We start from the raw sequence: 20,088 nt of genomic DNA on the forward strand, positions 1-20,088 counted from the left end.
GATTTTTTCTTTTTGGAGTTTTTTAATAGTTTGAGTTTTTTAACATTTTTATTTTTTAAATTATTAATTATTTTAATATTTAATGTATTGTATATTATTTTTTAAAACGCGGATAGAGGGAAGCATATTATTGTCCATTAGTTTTTGTTTGATGCATGCCAAATTAGTGCCCAAAACGACCGAGTTTTGGGCTACCGCATATTACCACTGCATGCAAACCGGATTCCTATTTAAGACTGTGTAGGACATGATTAATCCATGTTAATTAGTGCAATAATTAATATAAATGATTAAGCTCCAGAAATGAATCATACGGCCTGGCCAGCTCACATCGATCCGCGCGTTAACCAATAAATCGAGGGAGAGGGGAGTTGTGGATGAGAGCGTCCAACAACGATCACTCAGAAATTTTGTGAGTATAATTTACAACCACCACTTCAAATAATAAATGGTCAGCTAGAGCATGCATCGATACCTTTATTAATTTAGTACCGTGTCAGACACACGCACATGCAATTTTCAGAGCAGTTGCACGCCGCCGCATGATGTTTTTTTTTCAATTACTCAAAATTTGAAATTTTTATTTTATAAAATTGTGGTCTTTTATTTTAAATTTAATAGTTTATAAAATTATTTAAACTTTAGTAAAATAAAAGTCAACTTAAAATTAAAATTTAATGTCTCGATTATACAAAAATAACTTGCATTTTATAGACCATTGAATTTAAAATGAACGATCATAATTTCGTAATATAGGAATCTCTAATTTTAAGTAATTAGAGGGGATCTCAATTCACAGCATGACTAACAAAAATATGAAATTTTCATATTTTAAAATTTGGGATATTTATTTCATTTAACGGTTTAAATGAAGAATGTAAAAGTTTGTGTTATTGAGGCAAATGAATTTTACATATTAAAAACTAAAATTAATTATTTCAAAACATATAAACTTCTGCATTTATTTAGACGGTTAGATAAAATAGACCACTCAAATTTTAAAATACAAAAATCTCGTATTTTCATCTGCACATGGCAGCACATGGCTGCATGCAACTACTCTGGAAATCGCATGTGCATGTCTGACACCTCATTACAGTGACAAATGCTGTGTATTACTTTTTTATTTATTTTATCGAAATACTATAATATGACGTGTAACTTATTTATGGATACCGTAATATATTTTTTTAATTAATTCTTCTAACCATTTCTAATAAATAAGTTTTACAACATTTTAATAGGCATCTCTTATAAAAGATTTGGTACCTATATATCAAAGTATAGGTTTAACAAAACCTTAAGTAAATTATTTAATCTATGTTATAAAACTTTATATCAACATGTGAAGTATTTAATTAAAATATGAGGTGAATGATGAAGACATAGTTCGAATTTAAGACCTCTAGTCCAGTATTATGTTAAATCATTATTTATTTTTAACATTTTAAACCAACAATAAAGAATAGATTTAATCGTTTAATTTATATTCTAACCAAAATAATATTTACTAGTAGATTTAATTTAATTTATATTCCGACTATATGTGTTGTACGTCCTGATCGTAATGATCATGAAAATAACAGCTAGCTACCGAATTAACTTCTTGGCTGTATGCTGAATTATAAATAGGATAGGTAGAAAACTAGTTTTGATAATCGGGGTGAGTAGAGAAGACAAGAAGATTGAGATTAATGGCTCTTGTTCAGATTCAAGAGACCCCTAGATGGAAGAATTTGTTGGGTTATGTCGGACCTGGTTTTCTCGTTTCTGTTGCCTATCTTGATCCAGGAAACTGTATGCATATATATTTTCACCCTCTCTCTCTTTCTCTTATTACATTTACTTTTTGTTTCCTCTAATTCCTTGTAAAACAAAAAAAGGATGTTCGGTTTTGCTTATATATGACTTCCTGCTTTGTTTGTTACGTAAATGAAGTGCAGACAGATTTACAAGCTGGTGCGGACCATAAATACGAGGTCATTTTGCTCGTCCTTCATATGTATATATATAGTTAGGGCCTGTTTGTAATTGCATTTGATAGGTTTAAAAATGCTTTTAACACTTAAAAAGTTTGTTTGAAAAAAAAAATAAATTCGTTTGGTAAAAAAATTAAAAGCACTTTTAAAGGTCCAAAAAGCCTAAAAATAGTTAAAACACACTTTTGACAAATTTAAAAATGAAGCTTTTGCCCAAAAGTGTTTTTTTACTTAAAAGTTACTTCTCAAATGTAATTCCAAATAGGCTATTAATCTGTCAACGCTTTTTGTTAAGAGACGCCTCCTAACCTTAAAATATAATTCTCGCTCCCTCAAATTATCACTTTGTTACAAATTAGCCTCCGTAACTTCGGATATTAAAATTGACGAAAAATGACACACATGATACGGACATTATACTATAATATCCAAAATTATTGCATTTAATTTTTTTTTTTTTGGATATATACTTTTCTTATGGATTCTAGTGCATTTATTTTATACTGTATATATAAGCAGTTGCTATGGATCGTGTTGGTTGGGCTGACATTTGCCTTCATAATCCAGTCTCGCTCTGCAAATTTAGGGGTGGCCACAGGTTTTCCCTCGGTGCTCGATCTACTCAAACACCTGCATGTTTATTTCACACCATTTCATGGATTTTTTTTTTAATATTATTTGTAACATTAACTCTAGCCCATACCCATCCGGACTTCACTGTTATCCAAGAGATACAAATACATACTATTTATTATATTTGCTTACAGGAAAGCATCTTGCTGAGCATTGCAAGGCAGAGTACCCTCCTCCAGTGAAATACTGCCTGTGGATACTTGCTGAGGTTGCCGTTATAGCTAGCGATATCCCAGAAGGTACGTATTGACAGGCTTTTAACTTCTGCAGCCTGATGAATATATATATATATATATATATATATATATATATAGAGAGAGAGAGAGAGAGAGGCAGCCCACATTGCCAGGGAATGAGAATGTATATATATATATATATATTGGCAACAACACGTTTTGAAGTTATGATGACAATAAACTTATCTGAACTCCACAGTTAAGCGTGCTTATGTGAAAGTAATACAAGGATGGAGAGTCAAAAGTAGACAATATTGTGTCATTAAGGTGGAGCGTTATGGGAAAGACAAAAACTAAACAATATTATGTGTTATTAGGGTGGTTGGCTACGGAGAGATTAATCGCGTTGCATGTTGTGATTTATTATATATTTGCAGTGATAGGAACGGCATTTGCTCTCAACATTCTCCTTAAAATACCCATGTGGAGTGGTGTCCTGCTGGCTGGATTGAACACTCTTATCCTCCTTGGACTGCAACGATATGGTGTTAGTTAATGCTGCAGCTACTCACTCACATGCATATATCTCTCTTTTCCTTTCTTTCTTTCTGGACTCATTTGTAACATGTTGGATCGGAATTACTAGTGATATATATATGTTTTTGTTTATGTTTGTAAAATTAGATAAGGAAGCTGGAGGTTGTGATTGGTGTGCTAGTAATGGTAGTGGGTGGTTGCTTCTTCGCTGTACTGGTTCACGCCAGGCCTAGTCCAGAGGAGATCCTCACCGGAATGTTTGTTCCCAAATTGGAGGGGAAAGGGGCCACCTCAGCTGCCATAGCTCTTTTGGGAGCTCTCATCATGCCGTACTTTCATTCACACGTACACCATGTTGCTAGTTTTCTAACTTTCGATAATTTTTTGGAAGCTTATATATATATATACACACACATCCTAAAAGGATATAAAAACATATAGTTTAGTTCAGATATTTATTTATTTATTTATTATTTTTTTTTTAAAAAAGAGTACTCATAAAAATAAAATTAAAAAAAAAAAAGAAAAAGAAAAAAGCTCTTTTATATAGAATATCGTGTTAAAAGTGATCGAAAATAATCAACTTCAGTCTGCATGTTGTTAGCCACCGTTCTTATATAATCAAATTACAGGCACAATCTTTTTCTTTACTCAGCATTGGTCATATCAAGAAAAATCCGTCGCTCCTCTAATGGCATCAGGGTAAGTGGTTAAAACTTTCAATTATTTCTTTACTAACTAAAAATTTTATTAAACTAAGCACCTCTCTCTCTCTTAGAGTAGGGGTGGGCAAATTAACCGTTACCGTTTAACCGGCCGTCTACCGGCTTCGACCGAACCGATATAAACCGTAGCCGATATGCCGATATCCTTATCGGTTAAAAAAAGTATACCGGAATTCGGTCCGGTCCGGTTAAGCTGTTCTTATCGGTTAACCGGTTAACCGATAAGAAACCAGAATTTTTTTTTTTTTTTTTAAGTCCTAGTCCCAAAACGGCGCCGTTTAGTCTTTTAGAGAGGTTTCCAAATTCCCACAAGTGACACAGGTTTCCGAATTTGTGTAATGGTGTTGCCCATGACTTATTTTCCTTTTGCTAAGTGACTTTAATTAGTTAATACTTTGTTTATTATTCATTAATGAATTTTATTTTAATTTGGGTTTGGGTAGGTTTGATGTTTTTTTTTTAAAGTGATGGCATTTGATGAGATTTCTTTGCCTTTGGTAAAAGCATTTTTCATTAACTAGTTTTGCTAGTCTAATTAGCATTCATTATGTTAATTAGTCCATTTGCTTTGGAAAAATGTATTTTATAATATTTTTTTTTTAAAAAAAAAAAAAGTTGAAGTGGATCAATATAAAAAAGCTTCAATTTTTAGCCCAAAAAACAAATATTTGGGTCCCAACAAAAAGTATTTGGTCCATAAAATAACTCATTTTTAATAAATTATTTTAGCCCAACAAAAAGTATTTGGGCTCTCAAAAGTCAAAAAAACTCATTTTTGGTTTTTGGCCCAACAAAATAAATCAATATAAAGCTCTCGGTTAAATCGGTTAACCGGTTTAACCGGACCGTTTAACCGTGTACCGTTTTAACCGAAATTATCGGTTAAAATTCTTATTGGTTCGGTATCGGTTAATAAACCGTTTAACCGAAAATTATCGGTTAATAACCGATAAGGTCCTTAACCGGACCGTTTTGACCGATACCCAGGCCTAAGTAAAAGTGTTTGGTATAAAAAAGTGAAAAAAAAGTTTTGTTTTGTAGTGATTTTTTTATTTGAATAATAATAAAAAATGAATGATATGATATAAAAAGTGAAAAAAAAAAAAAAAAAAAAAAAAAAAAAGTTAAAATGTTTTGATGTTAATTTTTTTGAGAAATTGTGATGAACAATAACAAAAGAAAAGGAAAGGCCTTGCCAGACAAAGAGATAAGATTAATTATCACTCATTGACTCTGCAAAATATTGTGAGTCATCCTACTAATGATGCACTATCTGATCAATCATTTATCCCATCTATGTCATGGATCCACATGCGACACGCTGCTTTACTTACCTTTTTTTATTTTATTTATTTATTTTTTTTCTTCACATCAATCTACATCAAGTACAGTGTCTAAAGAAAAAAATTTGCCAAACAAAGCCTCCTCTAAGCAAATGGGGTGGAGTCTTTCTTTACTGTTTATTGTAGCCACAAATAAGAGAAGAAAAAGATAAGGATACATTCAGAGATACCATTGTAAATAAGTAGCTGGTTAGGTTAAATTGTGAATGGTAGAATTACGAGTTCGGTGAAATTTTTTGGTGTACGATAGCTTGAAATAGGTGGGAGAAGTACTCTAGAATTAATTCAATCCGTTACAAACTACGCTTTCATGAAGTTATTAGGTCTAATTTTCATTTTCCTCTTCTCTCCCTTTATATGGACACGTAAAAAAAGAAAAATAAAAATAGGTGAGAGAACATTTATATCTACTATTATGAGACATGTTTGTTAGTTAATTGTGTGGAAACAAAGGTCCGGGTCCAAGGGCGGAACTAGAATGTTTTGTTTGGGGGGGGCAAAATTTTTTAATAAAAAAAAAAGAAAAAAAATCTTGGGAGGCGAAAGTTAATTTTTAAAGGTATATTAAAAATAAAAAATAAATAAATAATAAAAAAAAAAAATTGGGGACCACCCTATGGCTTGGGGGGGCTGGCCCCCAAGCTAAGGGGTGGTTTCGTCCCTAAAACCACCCATATATTTTTTATATTATTTTTTTCTTGAGAAGTGTTAAGGAGGCAAACAAATGAACTCAAAAAAATTTTCAAATTGATGTGGCAAGAGTTTTTAAATTAAAGAAATGCAATTTTCTCTTTTTTATCGGTCACTCACTGTCAGTTTAAAAAATTTTCTGAGTTCATTTGTTTGGATTCTTATGGCTTCCCTTTTTCTTTTACTTCCACTATTATTTCTATCTCATCATTATTTCAAACATTGATGAACTCGAAGAATATTGGATATCATGGGCGCGCCAGCAAACAAATAATTTGCTAGCTGTTGCCATTAATACTCGTTGCTTTATTGTCGTCTGTCGATGATGAAGCTTACAAAGCTTCCAGCTGTTTTTGGGTGGAGCAATAATCAGCACTGCACTGCTACGCATACATGTGAGAGGAGAGATTGGTCTCCGATCGAGTACTAAATAATGTCAATCCGGTAAACTTGGCACATGAAAACTTGTCGATTAATGCTGACAGTACATTCCGGACAACGTTGTAACAGATTGCCAATTTTCTCATACGGTAACAATTACTAGTGCGAAGTAAGCATGATAAAAGAGTAATGCATTAATGTACCAACAATTTATTCGGGTGGAAAGGATTTTCCTTTACAAAAAGTGGAGTAGTGCTATGGGATCGGATTGATCCTCCAATCCTATCCACTTTTTGTAAAGAAAATTTTTGTTCATCCAGACGAAATGCGAATGAAAGGTTAGTACATAGCATTGTTTGTGGTAAGATAAACTTAATTAATTATTATGGGTGAAAAAGCCGTTAATAAATTTTACTAACCGCATCCGAATAACCGTTTTTTTACTAACTGTTTTTTTTGGGCCTTTTATTGGGCTTTTTTTTTTTTTTTTTGGCTGGTTTTAGACCGATTTTGGGCTCACTTTAAACAATTTTTTTTTTTTTCCCTTTTCATGGCCATTTTAGCATTAAAAATTGCAATATACCAAAATCCTTATTGGTCACCTTCTACGAATCTACACAACATATAATACAAATAAAATTACAACAATTCTTGTAAATCATCACTTCACTTGTAGTCTTGTACACAACATACAAATAAATATATAATAATAAAACTATATATATTATATGAAATATAGATATAATAAAACTATATATTTTTTTAAAAAAAGTGGTTAATGATTAGTGGTTAGATTGAGTACACCATTAGTAGCTTCCAATTCTCTATATCTTGATCATGAAAGTAAAAGCTAACAATCTAATTATCTCATTTATGCACTATATATGGGGTGTCCTTTTTGGCAGTACTCAATTATTGTACGTGATCATGAAAGTAACAGCTAACAACCTAATTATCTCATTTATGTACTTTTAGAGAATATTAGGGGATTTGATTTCATTGTAATTGATTATAATCTCTTATAATCCGATTTGATGATAATATTGCAATTAGATTTGAAGGTAATCAAATTACTTTGATTTGATTACCAAACTTATTTACCCTAATTCTCCTATAAATAGGAGTACCATATATTGTAAAAGATATTCATAGAATAAAAACATTATGTTGCCTGTAGGACTTTATCTGTAGAGGTAGATCATAGACCGAACCACGTAAAAATCATTCTTACGCCATAGTCCTGTGGACTTTATTTTGGTTTATTTTGTTTTTCCTTTTGTAAAAAAAAAAATAATAATAAAAAATAAAACCCATATTTGCAGTGCACACGGCTGCTTAATTCCCATGTCTGCACACCGCGGGTTCCGGCCTTCGCCAACACTAGGGAGAATGCTCACAGTCACCTCCGGCCCTAGCCTCCATGGCTCAACCCAACGCCACACCTTGTACCGCCATTCATAGTTCCTAGTAGGCTAGTCCAAGCCGCGGTTCTACTCCAAGCCACGTCTACCTTATCCCTACAGCAAGGCCACCACTTATTATTTCTTGTTGAACTTGTCATCCCACAGGAAAAGCAAATTCCTCTTTGATTTTGGATTAGATACAATCCGTTCCATAAGGAAAAGCCAGCACGTTTTGATGAGAACCTTGAAGATGCCCATCTTTTGGAACCTATCAAATATATAAGTTCGAATCCCTCACCTCCTCTTGTGCGGACCTATCAAAATAAATAAATAAATAAGTTTTACATCATTTTAATAGACATCTCTTATAAAAGCTTTGGAACCAATCAAAGTATGAATTTAACATTTTAAACTCAAGTTAAATAATTAGTTATTTTAACATTTTAATTACACTGACAATAAGAAATGGATTTAATCGTTTAATTTATATTCTAATTAATCAAAATAATATTTACTAGTAGATTTAATTTAATTTATATTCTGACTATATGTGTTGTCATGATCGTAATGATCTTGAAAATACCATCTAGCTACCGATTTGACTTGTTTGTGTAACACGGGGTCATTCTTTAATCTTGGCTGTAGTACGTTGAATTATTGCACCTTACGTATGGACTCCCCCCTAACTATTTATTTGGGTTTATAAATAGGATACGTTGATAACTAGTTTTGATAATCGGGTTCAGTAGTAGAAGACTGCAAGATTGAAAGATCAATGGCTCAAGTTCAGCTACAAGAGACCCCTAGATGGAAGAATTTTTTGGGTTGTGTAGGACCTGGTTTTCTTGTTTCTGTTGCCTATCTTGACCCCGGAAACTGTATGCTACATTTCACCCTCTCTCTCTCTGTCTCTCTCTCTCTCTCTTATTACTTTTACTTTTTGTTTCCTCTAATTCCTTGTAATACAAAAAAGGTTGTTCGGTTTAATTTGCTTATATATGACTTCCTGCTTTGTTTGTTACGTAAATGAAGTGCAGACAGATTTACAAGCTGGTGCGGATCATAAATACGAGGTAATTTTCCTCCATATTCTCTCCTTTTTTTTCTTTCTAAAATAATATATGGGAAACTTTAATTACACATCTGAAACATAAGAGAATATAAGCGGTTTTATAATTTGTATTGTCTGTATTCCATGTTTCAATCCTTTTTAATTTAAATTCAACGAAATAGTAGCTAGCTTGTAAGAGACGGGTGGAAATCCAAGTTTGAAAGTCAGTTTGAAGGGATAAATATAGTTTTCTCTTAATTTTTTTTTTTTTTTATATATACTTTTCTTATTCTTCTTCTTATGGATTCTAGTGCATTTATTTTATATTATATATATAAGCAGTTGCTATGGATCGTGCTAGTTGGGCTGACATTTGCCTTGATAATCCAGTCTCGTTCTGCAAATTTAGGGGTGGCAACAGGTTTTCCCTCTGTGCTTGATCTACTCAAACACCAGCTGCATGTTTATTTCAAAGTAGTCCATGCAAACAAACAAAAATTAATGATATAATTGTAGCATTAACTCTAGCCGCCGTTATAACCATCCGCATCATGTTTACCATATAATATTATTTGCTTACAGGAAAGCATCTTGCTGAGCATTGCAAGGAAGAGTACCCTCTTCCAGTGAAATACTGCCTGTGGATACTTGCTGAGGTTGCCGTTATAGCTAGCGATATCCCTGAAGGTACGTATTGACAGGCTTTTAAGTACTTCTACATGATCGATTAACATATATATATATATATATATATAGAGAGAGAGAGAGAGAGAGAGAGAGAGAGAGAGAGAGAAATGAGTACGTACATAGACGTTGCATGTTGTGATATATTAATTATATATTTGCATGCAGTGATAGGAACGGCATTTGCTCTCAACATACTCCTTAAAATACCCATGTGGAGTGGTGTCCTGCTGGCTGGATTGAACACTCTCCTCCTCCTTGGACTGCAACGATATGGTGTAATTAGTTGCTGCAGCTACTCACACACACACACACACACACACACACATATATAGACATCTCTTTTCCTTTCTTTAACATGTTGGATCGGAATTACTAGTGATATATATATGTTTTTGTTTATGTTTGTAAAATTAGATAAGGAAGCTGGAGGTTGTGATTGGTGTGCTAGTAATGGTAGTGGGTGGTTGCTTCTTCGCTGTACTGCTTCACGTCAGGCCTAGTCCAAAGGGGATCCTCACCGGAATGTTTGTTCCCAAATTGGAGGGGAAAGGGGCCACCTCAGCTGCCATTGCTCTTTTGGGAGCTCTCATCATGCCGTACTTTCAGACACCATGCTCCTACTTTTCTAACTTTAGATAATTTGGGGAAGCTTATATATGTACATATATACACCTGAGTATATATTTACACTAAACATGTTCTTCCTGGACGTTTAAATTACTTTTCTTCATAAACTTGTGAAAAGTTACAGCACCTGCACCACCATCTTGTCATATTTATTTCTTTTGGGTGGACTAACATATAAATAATTTTAAACATAATTTTTGGAGAAATTATCCTTTTTTCTCTCATAAACTACCACGCGATGACTATTTCTCCCATCAACTACCAACTTTATATTACAACCCCTTCAAACTTCCATTTTATTACCAAAACCCCATATTTCCGTCAGTCAAGGCAATTAAGTCGGACGGTCAACCGTACTGTTCACAGCGTGAGTACTATTCACAACACTGTTTACAGGGTTGACCGTCCTACTTAACGACCTTGACTGACGGAAGGGAGATTTTGGTAACAAAATGGTAGTTTGATGGGGTCCTAATGCATGTAAAGTTGGTAGTTGATGGGGAAATGATCATCGCGTGATAGTTCATAGGAGAAATGATAATTTCCCCTAATTTTAACTAGCAATAAAGGATATAAAAACATTTTACTGAAGATAAAAAATAAAAAGTAAAAAAGGATATTCATATACCAATTCAGGGAGGATGATAACATTGAAACTAGCTAAGGCCAAATGATTGAATAATCTGTTTCATTTTTTGCGTTAGAGCTTAGCTAGCTAGGCGTGAGCTTAGAAACACCTCACAAACCTCAATCATTTATCGATACACATCCCTGATTCTCCTTTCTTTTTCTTCACAGTGCTACTCCTCCACCCATATATAACTGCCGATTCCTAGCCCAACATCATGAACTCCTAATCCTCTCTAATAGTTATATTTGTTTTCCCATGTTTATAAGCTCTTTGTATTAGAATATATATAAGTCATGTTAGAGCCATCAAAAATAACCAGTCTCAAGCTGTGTTCTTATATAATTAATCAAACTACAGGCACAATCTTTTTCTTCACTCAGCATTGGTTATATCAAGAAAAATCCCTCGCACCTATGATGACATTAGGGTAAGTGGCTAAAACTTTCAATTATTATCTTCCACTAATTTTTTTTTTTTTTTAAATATTATTAAACAAAGCACCTCTCTCTCTCTCTCTCTCTCTCTCTCTGACTTAGATTGCAAGCAAGCACTTTTTGATAGAAAGCGGGCTAGCATTGTTCCTAGCGTTTCTCATCAATGTGGCAGTCGTATCTGTTACTGGTAGCGTGTGCTCCGATCTAAATATCTTTTTAGAAAACGCAGCTCATTGCAAGAATATTTCTCTCAATTCTGCAGCTTTCTTGTTTAAGGTCTTAATATCTCTTCTTCTATTATCATTAACATTTCTTTCACTTCCAACAAGAACATGGGGATTAAAGGGTTTTCTGATGGTTTTATTATGACTTGTGGTGGTGTAATAGAATGCCATTGGCAACTGGAGTTCGAAGTTGTATGCCATATCTTTGCTTGCTTCTGGTCAGAGTTCAACTGTTACAGGAACATATGCCGGCCAGTACATTATGCAGGTACTTGTTGATATATACATGAATCGCTTTTTCCCTTAAGAGACACAAATATTTAAGTAAGCTTAATTGAGAGAGACTAATGAAGCATTAAGCATGACTTTTTTTCAGGGTTTCTTGGATTTGAAGATGAAGGTCTGGTTGAGAAACTTACTCACAAGGTGCATAGCCATTGCTCCAAGTTTAGTGGCATGCATCATAGGCGGATCTCAGGGAGCTGCAAAACTTATCATTGTTGCTTCTGTAATTCCAAACCATAAATTTACTTCTAATTTTTAATCCATCACTACTTCTTAAACTCAACTTATGGCACTTTTTATGTTCAGATGATCTTATCATTCGAGCTGCCATTCGCATTGGTTCCTCTCCTCAGGTTCACCAGCAGCGAGGCCAAGATGGGTCACCACAAGAACCCCAAACCTGTAAGATTTTGCAATTTTTAGAAAGCTTTTTGGCTACATGGTACATGACATTTGCTTTTGGTGCTTCCACCACATGTAGGTAAGTCTTGTCTCATGGCTACTGTGCTGTTGCTTAATTGGGATCAACCTATATTTCTTAAGCACGACTTTGATGGGATGGATAATGAGTAACAAGATGCCGAAGATCGGATTGATCTTCACAGGAGTACTAGCTTTTCTAACAATGATGCTTTACGTATCCTTGTTGACATATTTGACATTGAAAAGAGAGAAATCTGCTGCAAGCTCCACTGACTTGGCGATGGGAACTATTAGAACCAGTGGATCCAGGGACGAGAGGGGTTCAGAGTTGAGCAGCAACCAGAGAACTAATGAGTTTGAGTCGGATCATATTATCCTTGCATAGAAACTTTTCCGGCTCTTTACCCTAAAATCTACATTAGAAATCCTAGTTTACAAGGCTTTCTGAATATCAGATTGAAGAAAATAAATACCAAGAACAGTAGTGGGAATTGAACCAGATTGTAAAGAACAAATAATGACCCTCTGCCTCTAGGAACTTGAAACTTTACATCCCTTCATCATAAATTAATTAGGGAAGATGAGAGAACTGTATAAGATAATGTACAAGATGATGGGTTACTAGCCAGTAAATGTACAAAAAGTAGATTTGTTTAAATAATAAATCAATATTTGATGCCATGGTGGCGAAGCCAAAGCTCATACATGACCATATGGAATGCATCAAATTTGGTGGGTGGAGAGTTCCATTGGTAATGCCTCTGAACCTGATAAAAAAAACAATTCAAAAAAAAAAAATTCACATCAATTGTAGTTTACGTAGAGTACAGCAGTAAGTTTTTTGGTACATGTCTTCTTTTTTCTTTAAATAAGTAATTGATCTTATTAGGAAGCGCAAAGGGGTTCACCCCAAGTACAAAAGAAGTACATAATAGAGACCACCAATTAAGGACTTTTTCGGTACAAGTCTTCACCTATGGAAGTTGAAGCCCTATAAACAAAACAGATACACATACATACACCAAAACAATATAATAAAGGGTAGGAACAGATTGATCATATGAAAAACGAAAAGTAAATAAATCAAATACTGTGTCTAAAATTTTCAAGTTCACTACCTTAACTAAGTTCTTATGGAGTGCAACAAACTCAGCATCAGGTATGTCCTTGAGAATTTGCTTGAGCTGGTACACATCATTCTCCTTAAGCACAACGGCAAATTTATGCCAATCAAGAATATCATTGAATGGCAGGTCATAATAATTTGACAATATCACTGCAAGAGATCAAAACATAAAGAACTTAGGGTGGGCGAGAAAGACTTAGAACGGAAATATTAACAAGATATGTGAAAGTCCCCAAGCAAAAAACCCAAACATCAAACTGAGACAGGAACCTGCACTTTAATTCCTTAAATTAATAAGATTAACTTCTAAGATACCCCACAGGCTCTTGACATTGTTCACACGGTATCTTTTAAGTAATTTTGCAACAAAACACCACTGCTAATGTATTAGCCAAAAACAGCACACGTTTAAGAGTACCAATCTCAAATGTGAACTGGAACCTAATCCAAGTCTTTATGCAAGAAGGGGAGAAGAAGAGAAGGAGAAGAGGAGGGGGGGGGGGGGGGGGGGGGGGGGGGGACTATGTTAGATTTACCTCATTAGGGCATTCACATCACTAGGCAAAGGTTCTCTAAATTTTAGTTTTTTTTTTAAAAAAAAAAAAAAAAAAAAAAAAAAAAAAACTACTTTTCGAAAACTTCATACATCGCACTATCTAAATCTTTACTGTACTTTATTAAAATAATCTTTTTAATATATATTATATTCATTTTTAATTTTATCTCATTTTTCTCTCTCTCTCGCGTGCTGCACACTCTGCTACCGTCTGTCATGATGGAGAAGAGATAGAGAGATAAAGAGATATTATTGTGTTTAGGTCTTCCGTTTTCAGTATATTAGGCCAGCGTATTAGTGAATAAAGCGTAATTTGGGACAGCCAACTGGTCTTTAATTCATCTCTGTTTACCCAATCATCCAGGCATATGGTTCTAACATCCATATTTACCATGCATTTAATGAGTGAAAATGGAAGGAAAACCATCAGTACCTCTCTCATACAAACAACCAAGAAGCATTGAAATCTTACCAGGAACACACCCATAATGGATTGAGTCAGTTATGCGAGCACTGTTGACCTGGGAACCACCAGGGCATATGCAGAATTTAGTCCTATAAAACCTCTTTTGATATAGGAGAGGTCCCATAGCCCTATTTATTCTGTTGTTCGAAATATCAAGTTCAGTGTCATTCTCCCAAACTCGCGCTAGTATAACTCTAATTTTAGAGTTCCGATGTCCAGCCCAAAAACCAAGTGTTGTCCTGCAAAGCACGTTTGTTATGTTTATGAGCAACGAACTGCCTTGCTGGGTTCTATAAGTTAATAAAATAAATAAATCATATTTGGCTGCCCATGTAAGCCATGTTTTAACCTATAGAAAGTTGACAACTCTCAGCAAGCAATAAGACGACACCATGAGACACTCTTATGAAACGAAAACAATGTAGTATTCAAGATGAGGACAGGGTGCCTATAGGAGTTCTCGTTTCCTGATAATTCTAGTTTGTATAAAGACATAGATATGGTTTATAATAACCTCAAAAGCTAAAAATATTACTAAAAAGGACAGCTAGGGATGAAATCTTACCATCATGATGAAAAATCACAATGAAGAAAGTTAAAAAACAAATCCTGGTCTTGGCAGAATTTGATGGTGCTGAGGGAATGTGAAATAGTATTATTATATAGAGATACTCAAAAACATTATTGAACACGTCTAGGTTGGAAAGTTGACTCTATTTAGATCAAGTGAACTGAGCTTCTGAATTATGCTTCAGACATTGGATAGACAGCTTCTCCAATTGCTATTTAATTTTATGAAATAGTCCATCTAAGCTCTTAGCTGCTAGCATAAAAAATTAAAAAAAAAAAAAAAAAAATGAAGATGCCTTCTGCTATCTTTAACTTCAAGAGACATTCACATGTATAAAGATTTAACAGGTGTTCCCATACAAAGAGATACACTTTATAAAACAATTTGTCCAAAACTTTCTTTTCTTTAGTATTTTTTTTTTCCCAATGAAGATTATAAGAACCCCGAACCCCACAAGTTCCCACACTTAATGAGTTGAACCCAGGACCAGACCTCCACCTTAAGAAAGGAAGGAGTACACAAAGTGTGATGTCCCACATCGCCTGAGCATAGAGATGAGGATGTGCTTGAATGTATACTACACCCTTAATGACAACAACGCGTTTTAAAGCCGTGATGGTCATGATCCCATCAGAACTCCACAGTTAAGTGTGCTTTTGCTGGAATAGTACTAGGATGGGTGACCTCCTGAAAAATCTGGTTTGGGGGATCCAAAAGCGAACAATATTGTGTGTCATTGAGGTGGAGTGATACAAATATTATCAGAGCCATTGCCTAGCTTGAGATGGGGAGAGCGTGCACAAGCCCATGAAGATCGTTAGCGGGCACTCGTTGGGACGAACACCAAGATTGAGCTAATCCCATGAGGGTCGCCAGCGGGGACGCTAGGTCTTAAGAGGGGATGATTGTGACGTCCCACATTGCCTGAGTATGGAGATGAGGATGTGCTTAAATGTATACTACACCCTTAATGACAACAACGCGTTTTAAAGCCGTGATGGTCATGATCCCATCAAAACTCCGCAATTAAGCGTGCTTCTGCTGGAGTAGTGCTAGGATGGGTGACCTCCTGGGAAGTCTGGTTTGGGAGAGCCAAAAGCGGACAATATTGTGTTTCATTGAGGTGGGGTGTTACACAAAGCTACTCTAGCTGGTGTCCGAACTAAAATAGGTTCAAGTTTCACATATTTCCAATAAGCTCTACTATTAATCCACTTTCAGAGTAACAAAAGTTCCTATGCAAGTTCAAAAAAAAAAAAGTTGTTGAAGAACAGAGGCTCTGGCAGACCATTCATGCTGTTGCAGAGTAACCAGATCTTTGGGAGTTTAGGACTAGAATTGTGGGAAAGGGGAAATTCAAGGAAAATGAAAAAAAAAAAAAAAAAAAAAGTGATAATTTGTAATAAATGGGGCATCTCTTCAGCTGTTTTGATAGATTTTGGGGCAATTGATTGTTGTATAGCTCCTAGGATGGTTATCTGCAAAGTTTGTCATGTTCTGTTATATTGCTGATGTTGATTGCTGTTAGATGCTTAGAGCTTCTGTTATGTTGCTGCTGAATTGTATTGTGTCTGCTTGTTTGATGTTGGCATAGAAGTTGGGGGATTGGAATGGTTTGGTGAACCTAATTCAGATAAGTGAACCTTTGTATCTTCCTCACTCATTTGGTTCTAGTGTGTCATGATACACAAAGCAAAGCAGTAACCACAATGCATCTAGGATAAGAATACAATAGCTGCTTAAATTCCAGGAGAATATTTTAAATTGGAGGGAGACATAAATTTCCAGTTCGTGTACCATTTTTCCAATATGGACTTTTAAGAAATAACACATTTACATTTTAAGGAATAGCTCAGAAAAAAGGAGTAACGAATAAATAAAGCTGGAAAAACAACCCCACGAAATGGGCATGTGTCATCTACTTGTAAGCTAGTCAACACATGAAAGTATGCTAATAAGGCAATTAAAAAAGTTCACATCCAAATTTTACCTATTTTCAAGATCATTTCCTCCAGCTGGAAGAGCAAATGGCTGCAATACTTGAGGAAGAGCAACATCTTTGTGCGGAATGAATCCAACATCATAGCTTGGGGAACACACAACCCGAATTGAATTCTTTACCAGTAGCTCAACTCCTTCAGTTGCCCTAACACCAACATCATGACAAGTGACGAAAAAATGATCCGCACCCAAGGTCCGATTCCAGTAAGGATATTTGGAGATTAAGCTTTGCACATAGTTGTGGACAATTATGGTCATATTCTCATAAGAAGTTCCCTGGACACAATCATGCAAGCATCCCATATCAGCATAGAAGAGAACCACAACGCAACTCAGATGTGTGTGTTGTATTAGTTGTATATATCTTGAACATGACCAACATCTGACAAATTCAGCAATAGTTCCGATTGCATAAACATGCTACCATAATTAGAAAGGTAAAACCTTCCAACACATCTAACCAAAAGAACAAAAAAATGAGCAACTGTTAGAAGAGGGCCGATGCCCTATGTTTGATATTTTAAGTTACCATTCATTCATTTTTTATCTTGACATGAACGTGATAAGGCAGGTTAGTTATAGTCTATAGCATTCACTTAAAAAAATAAGCAATATTAAACCAAAAAATTTAATTTTTTTTGATAAGTAATAGACAATCTTATTAAATCAAAAATGTAGTAAGATCTTTCCATAATTGAGGAAACAAAACTCTCCACCTACATGATTTAGATCTCTATTACATGCTTATGACGCATTATGTCTCTGGGGCCGTCGCACTAACTTGAACTGCTTTGTATGTGAACTTTTCCATTTTCATACGCTATACCTATTCAACTTAAAACATCAAGAGATTAATTGGAGAACCCTTACACAACACCTAGCATGGATTCTTCATAGATGCCTACAAACGACAATGAACTTTCAGACTTCACATAGATTCTCCATGAAATTTCGCATCTACGCGTACATTCTATACATTAACATAGAAAATCTAGTAACAAAAAAAAAAAAAAATCATCTTCCCTCCATCTACAACGTAATTCACACAATGTAAATTTCTATCTCAATCGAGTGGATCCCCCTAACAATGAAAATCCTAAAAAATCACAAATTCCACTTCTTCAATTTTCCCAGCAGCCAAACACAGCATTAATTGCACAAATTCCCCCAAAAATGCAAAAGATCAAAACGCCAAAATCCGGAGACCCGTACCTTGCCCCGCATCTTGTGGCAGGAGATAGGGATGAAGAAGAGGTGAGCCCGGTTGGGATCGTCGGTGCGGAAGCGACTCTCGCGAATGTTCTGGAAGAAGTAGCCCTCGCTGGCGTACTTCCCGGTGAGCTTCCTGGGCGTCTGGTAGAACGTGTTGGGATCGCCGTCGGGGTATATGTACACCTTGAATCTCCGCTCCATCTCAGCATAGTTCAAGCGGAAAACGCTCGGCGAATGGTAAATATCCGAGAACTCCTCCTCGTCCACGCCGTCGCTCACCGCTTGTTGACATGCTTTTTCATTGCCAACAAGCGGTTTAGCAACGGAGACCTGAGGAGTGGGGGATGAAGAGAGCGGGGAATGGAGGGAGTTGAGGGAGAAGTAGGTGAATGAGAGAAGGGTTAGGATGGCGAGGGTGAGGAGGGAGCTTTGGAGAGACCACATGGGCCAGGAATGTGAGGATGAGGACGCAGGCTGGTGTGGCTTCCCCGCTGACATTGCTTGGTGCGGGAGGAGCTGGGCTGGGATTCCGGGATTCGGTACAAAGCCAAGGAGTGTACCGTACTCTTGTGTTCAGATTTACTCAAATGGCGGTTTATAAAAAAATGGATCCGGATTTGTCTTGGCCCAAACGTCACCGTTTAAGAGGGTGAGGAACAGACTGTTTTCAACAACGCGGGAATGAAAAAAAAATAATAATTTCTGTTTGACGCTGGTTTGCCTTTCTCTTACTAAACAAGAATTTTCTGCGCAGAAGATGAAGAGTTATGTTATTGACTTCTTTACAATTAAAAATCAGAATATTTCATTCTCCAGCCCTGCAAGAAGCAGTACATGTTTATTCAAGATGCAGTATTTCTGGAATTGGAATGTTAGGGGAAAAAGAAAAAGAAAAACTATTTTCAGAAACACTGCATCTTGTTAAATATCTTGTAAATAAAGCACCTAAGCAATTCAGATATAATATTTACTAGCAGTGAGGTAAAAAGGATTCCAACATTGAGGTCAAGAAAAAGCAATTCAGAAACACTGATGAACCCTAGAAACGGTAGGAAAATCGGCAGGACTCAAATCATGAAAACTTCAACAGCATGTACAACTTGGTTAATGAATTTAACCAGAAGTGTTGTAGTTCAAAGCTTCAAATTTCAGGGGATATATAGCTCGAGGTTATTTATAAAAACCAATCACAAACCTCTTGAAGCAGCAGTGATACATCAACGGTATTGATCCATACGAAAGTCCCTTTAGATCTCTCCGTGGCAAGCAGCTGGCCGTCCGGGGTGATGGTGGTGGTGGTGGTGGTGGTTCTGATGGGTTGAAAGCTGGATCCACTTTAGCTTTACGAAGAGACGCTCCCAGTCCCCACCCTCTTAAACGTCGTCAAACCAAAAACTCTTCCAACGTTTGGTTTAGTCTCCCAGCCTCTTAAACGGTGACGTTTGGGTTAATAAATAGCCAAGACGATCCTGGCCATTCATAAAAAATTACAGGATTGATATTAAAAAAAAGAAAAAAAAATGCAGTTTCTTTCTTCTTTTTTTTTTTTTCTTCTTTTTTTAAAGTAAGATAACCAAAGGAAAATTACGAATGGAGAATAATTTATTTTTACCGTCAAAATTTTATTTTGCTGCTACTGTATCATTTAAAAAAAATTCTAAATATTATAACCTCAACAGGTGAAAATAGAAAAATTTTAAAAACTATTAATACATGTCATTCATTTTGATCATGGATTCATGGTATCAACCAGATCTCAAATTTCTGCCCAAATTCCAAAATTTCAACGGTATCCCAAGTTTCAAAGTGTCGAAGCAGAAAATGAATAAGAGAAGAGATCCCAAGTCCTGAACTGCCCGAATAGTCTGAGTGCGAAGCCTATATGCGTTTTTTTCTTTCATTTCCTTCTTGAATTCCAAGAATTATG

General features: G+C 35.4%; 2 protein-coding genes across 3 annotated transcripts; one reads left to right on the forward strand and one right to left on the reverse strand.

Annotated features, from left to right (window-relative positions):
* Nucleotides 1-1,683: 1,683 nt before the first annotated feature.
* LOC132171975 (metal transporter Nramp7.2) lies at nt 1,684-12,910 on the forward strand. 2 transcript variants are annotated; one of them, XM_088512978.1, is made up of 12 exons: nt 1,684-1,797; nt 1,939-1,979; nt 2,499-2,577; nt 2,747-2,851; nt 3,226-3,335; nt 3,473-3,654; nt 11,221-11,290; nt 11,400-11,573; nt 11,685-11,789; nt 11,898-12,029; nt 12,113-12,208; nt 12,288-12,910. In XM_088512978.1, the coding sequence occupies exons 1-12, from the start codon at nt 1,695-1,697 to the stop codon at nt 12,612-12,614; spliced, it is 1,524 nt and encodes a 507-aa protein (XP_088369104.1). In that variant the 5' UTR covers nt 1,684-1,694; the 3' UTR covers nt 12,615-12,910. The 2 variants fall into 2 exon arrangements, with proteins under 2 accessions (XP_088369104.1, XP_059439378.1); XM_059583395.1 differs by lacking the exons at nt 1,684-1,797; nt 1,939-1,979; nt 2,499-2,577; ... (1 more) ...; nt 3,226-3,335; nt 3,473-3,654 and adding exons at nt 8,626-8,745; nt 8,900-8,940; nt 9,261-9,339; ... (1 more) ...; nt 9,771-9,880; nt 10,020-10,201.
* On the reverse strand, nt 12,760-19,538 carry LOC132171976 (Exostosin family protein). The gene is made up of 6 exons (XM_059583397.2): nt 19,357-19,538; nt 18,162-18,907; nt 16,939-17,225; nt 14,384-14,616; nt 13,348-13,505; nt 12,760-12,996 (listed from the first exon to the last, which is right to left on the reverse strand). The coding sequence occupies exons 2-6, from the start codon at nt 18,657-18,659 to the stop codon at nt 12,895-12,897; spliced, it is 1,278 nt and encodes a 425-aa protein (XP_059439380.1). The 5' UTR covers nt 18,660-18,907; nt 19,357-19,538; the 3' UTR covers nt 12,760-12,894.
* Nucleotides 19,539-20,088: the final 550 nt, after the last annotated feature.

The sequence above is a fragment of the Corylus avellana genome, chromosome 1 (assembly GCF_965113065.1).
Source record: "Corylus avellana chromosome 1, dhCorAvel1.hap1.2, whole genome shotgun sequence".
Classification (NCBI taxonomy): domain Eukaryota; kingdom Viridiplantae; phylum Streptophyta; class Magnoliopsida; order Fagales; family Betulaceae; genus Corylus; species Corylus avellana.

Coding starts and splice junctions, on each gene's coding strand:
- LOC132171976 (XM_059583397.2), bottom strand. CDS start 18,659: ATGTCAGCGGGGAAGCCACACCAGCCTGCGTCCTCATCCTCACATTCC. Junction 14,617..16,938: donor GGAAATGATCTTGAAAATAG/GTAAAATTTGGA, acceptor CGTGCTTTGCAG/GACAACACTTGGTTTTTGGG. Junction 12,997..13,347: donor TCCATAAGAACTTAGTTAAG/GTAGTGAACTTG, acceptor TTTTTTTATCAG/GTTCAGAGGCATTACCAATG.
- LOC132171975 (XM_088512978.1), top strand. CDS start 1,695: ATGGCTCTTGTTCAGATTCAAGAGACCCCTAGATGGAAGAATTTGTTG. Junction 1,798..1,938: donor CTATCTTGATCCAGGAAACT/GTATGCATATAT, acceptor ACGTAAATGAAG/TGCAGACAGATTTACAAGCT. Junction 11,790..11,897: donor CCGGCCAGTACATTATGCAG/GTACTTGTTGAT, acceptor ACTTTTTTTCAG/GGTTTCTTGGATTTGAAGAT.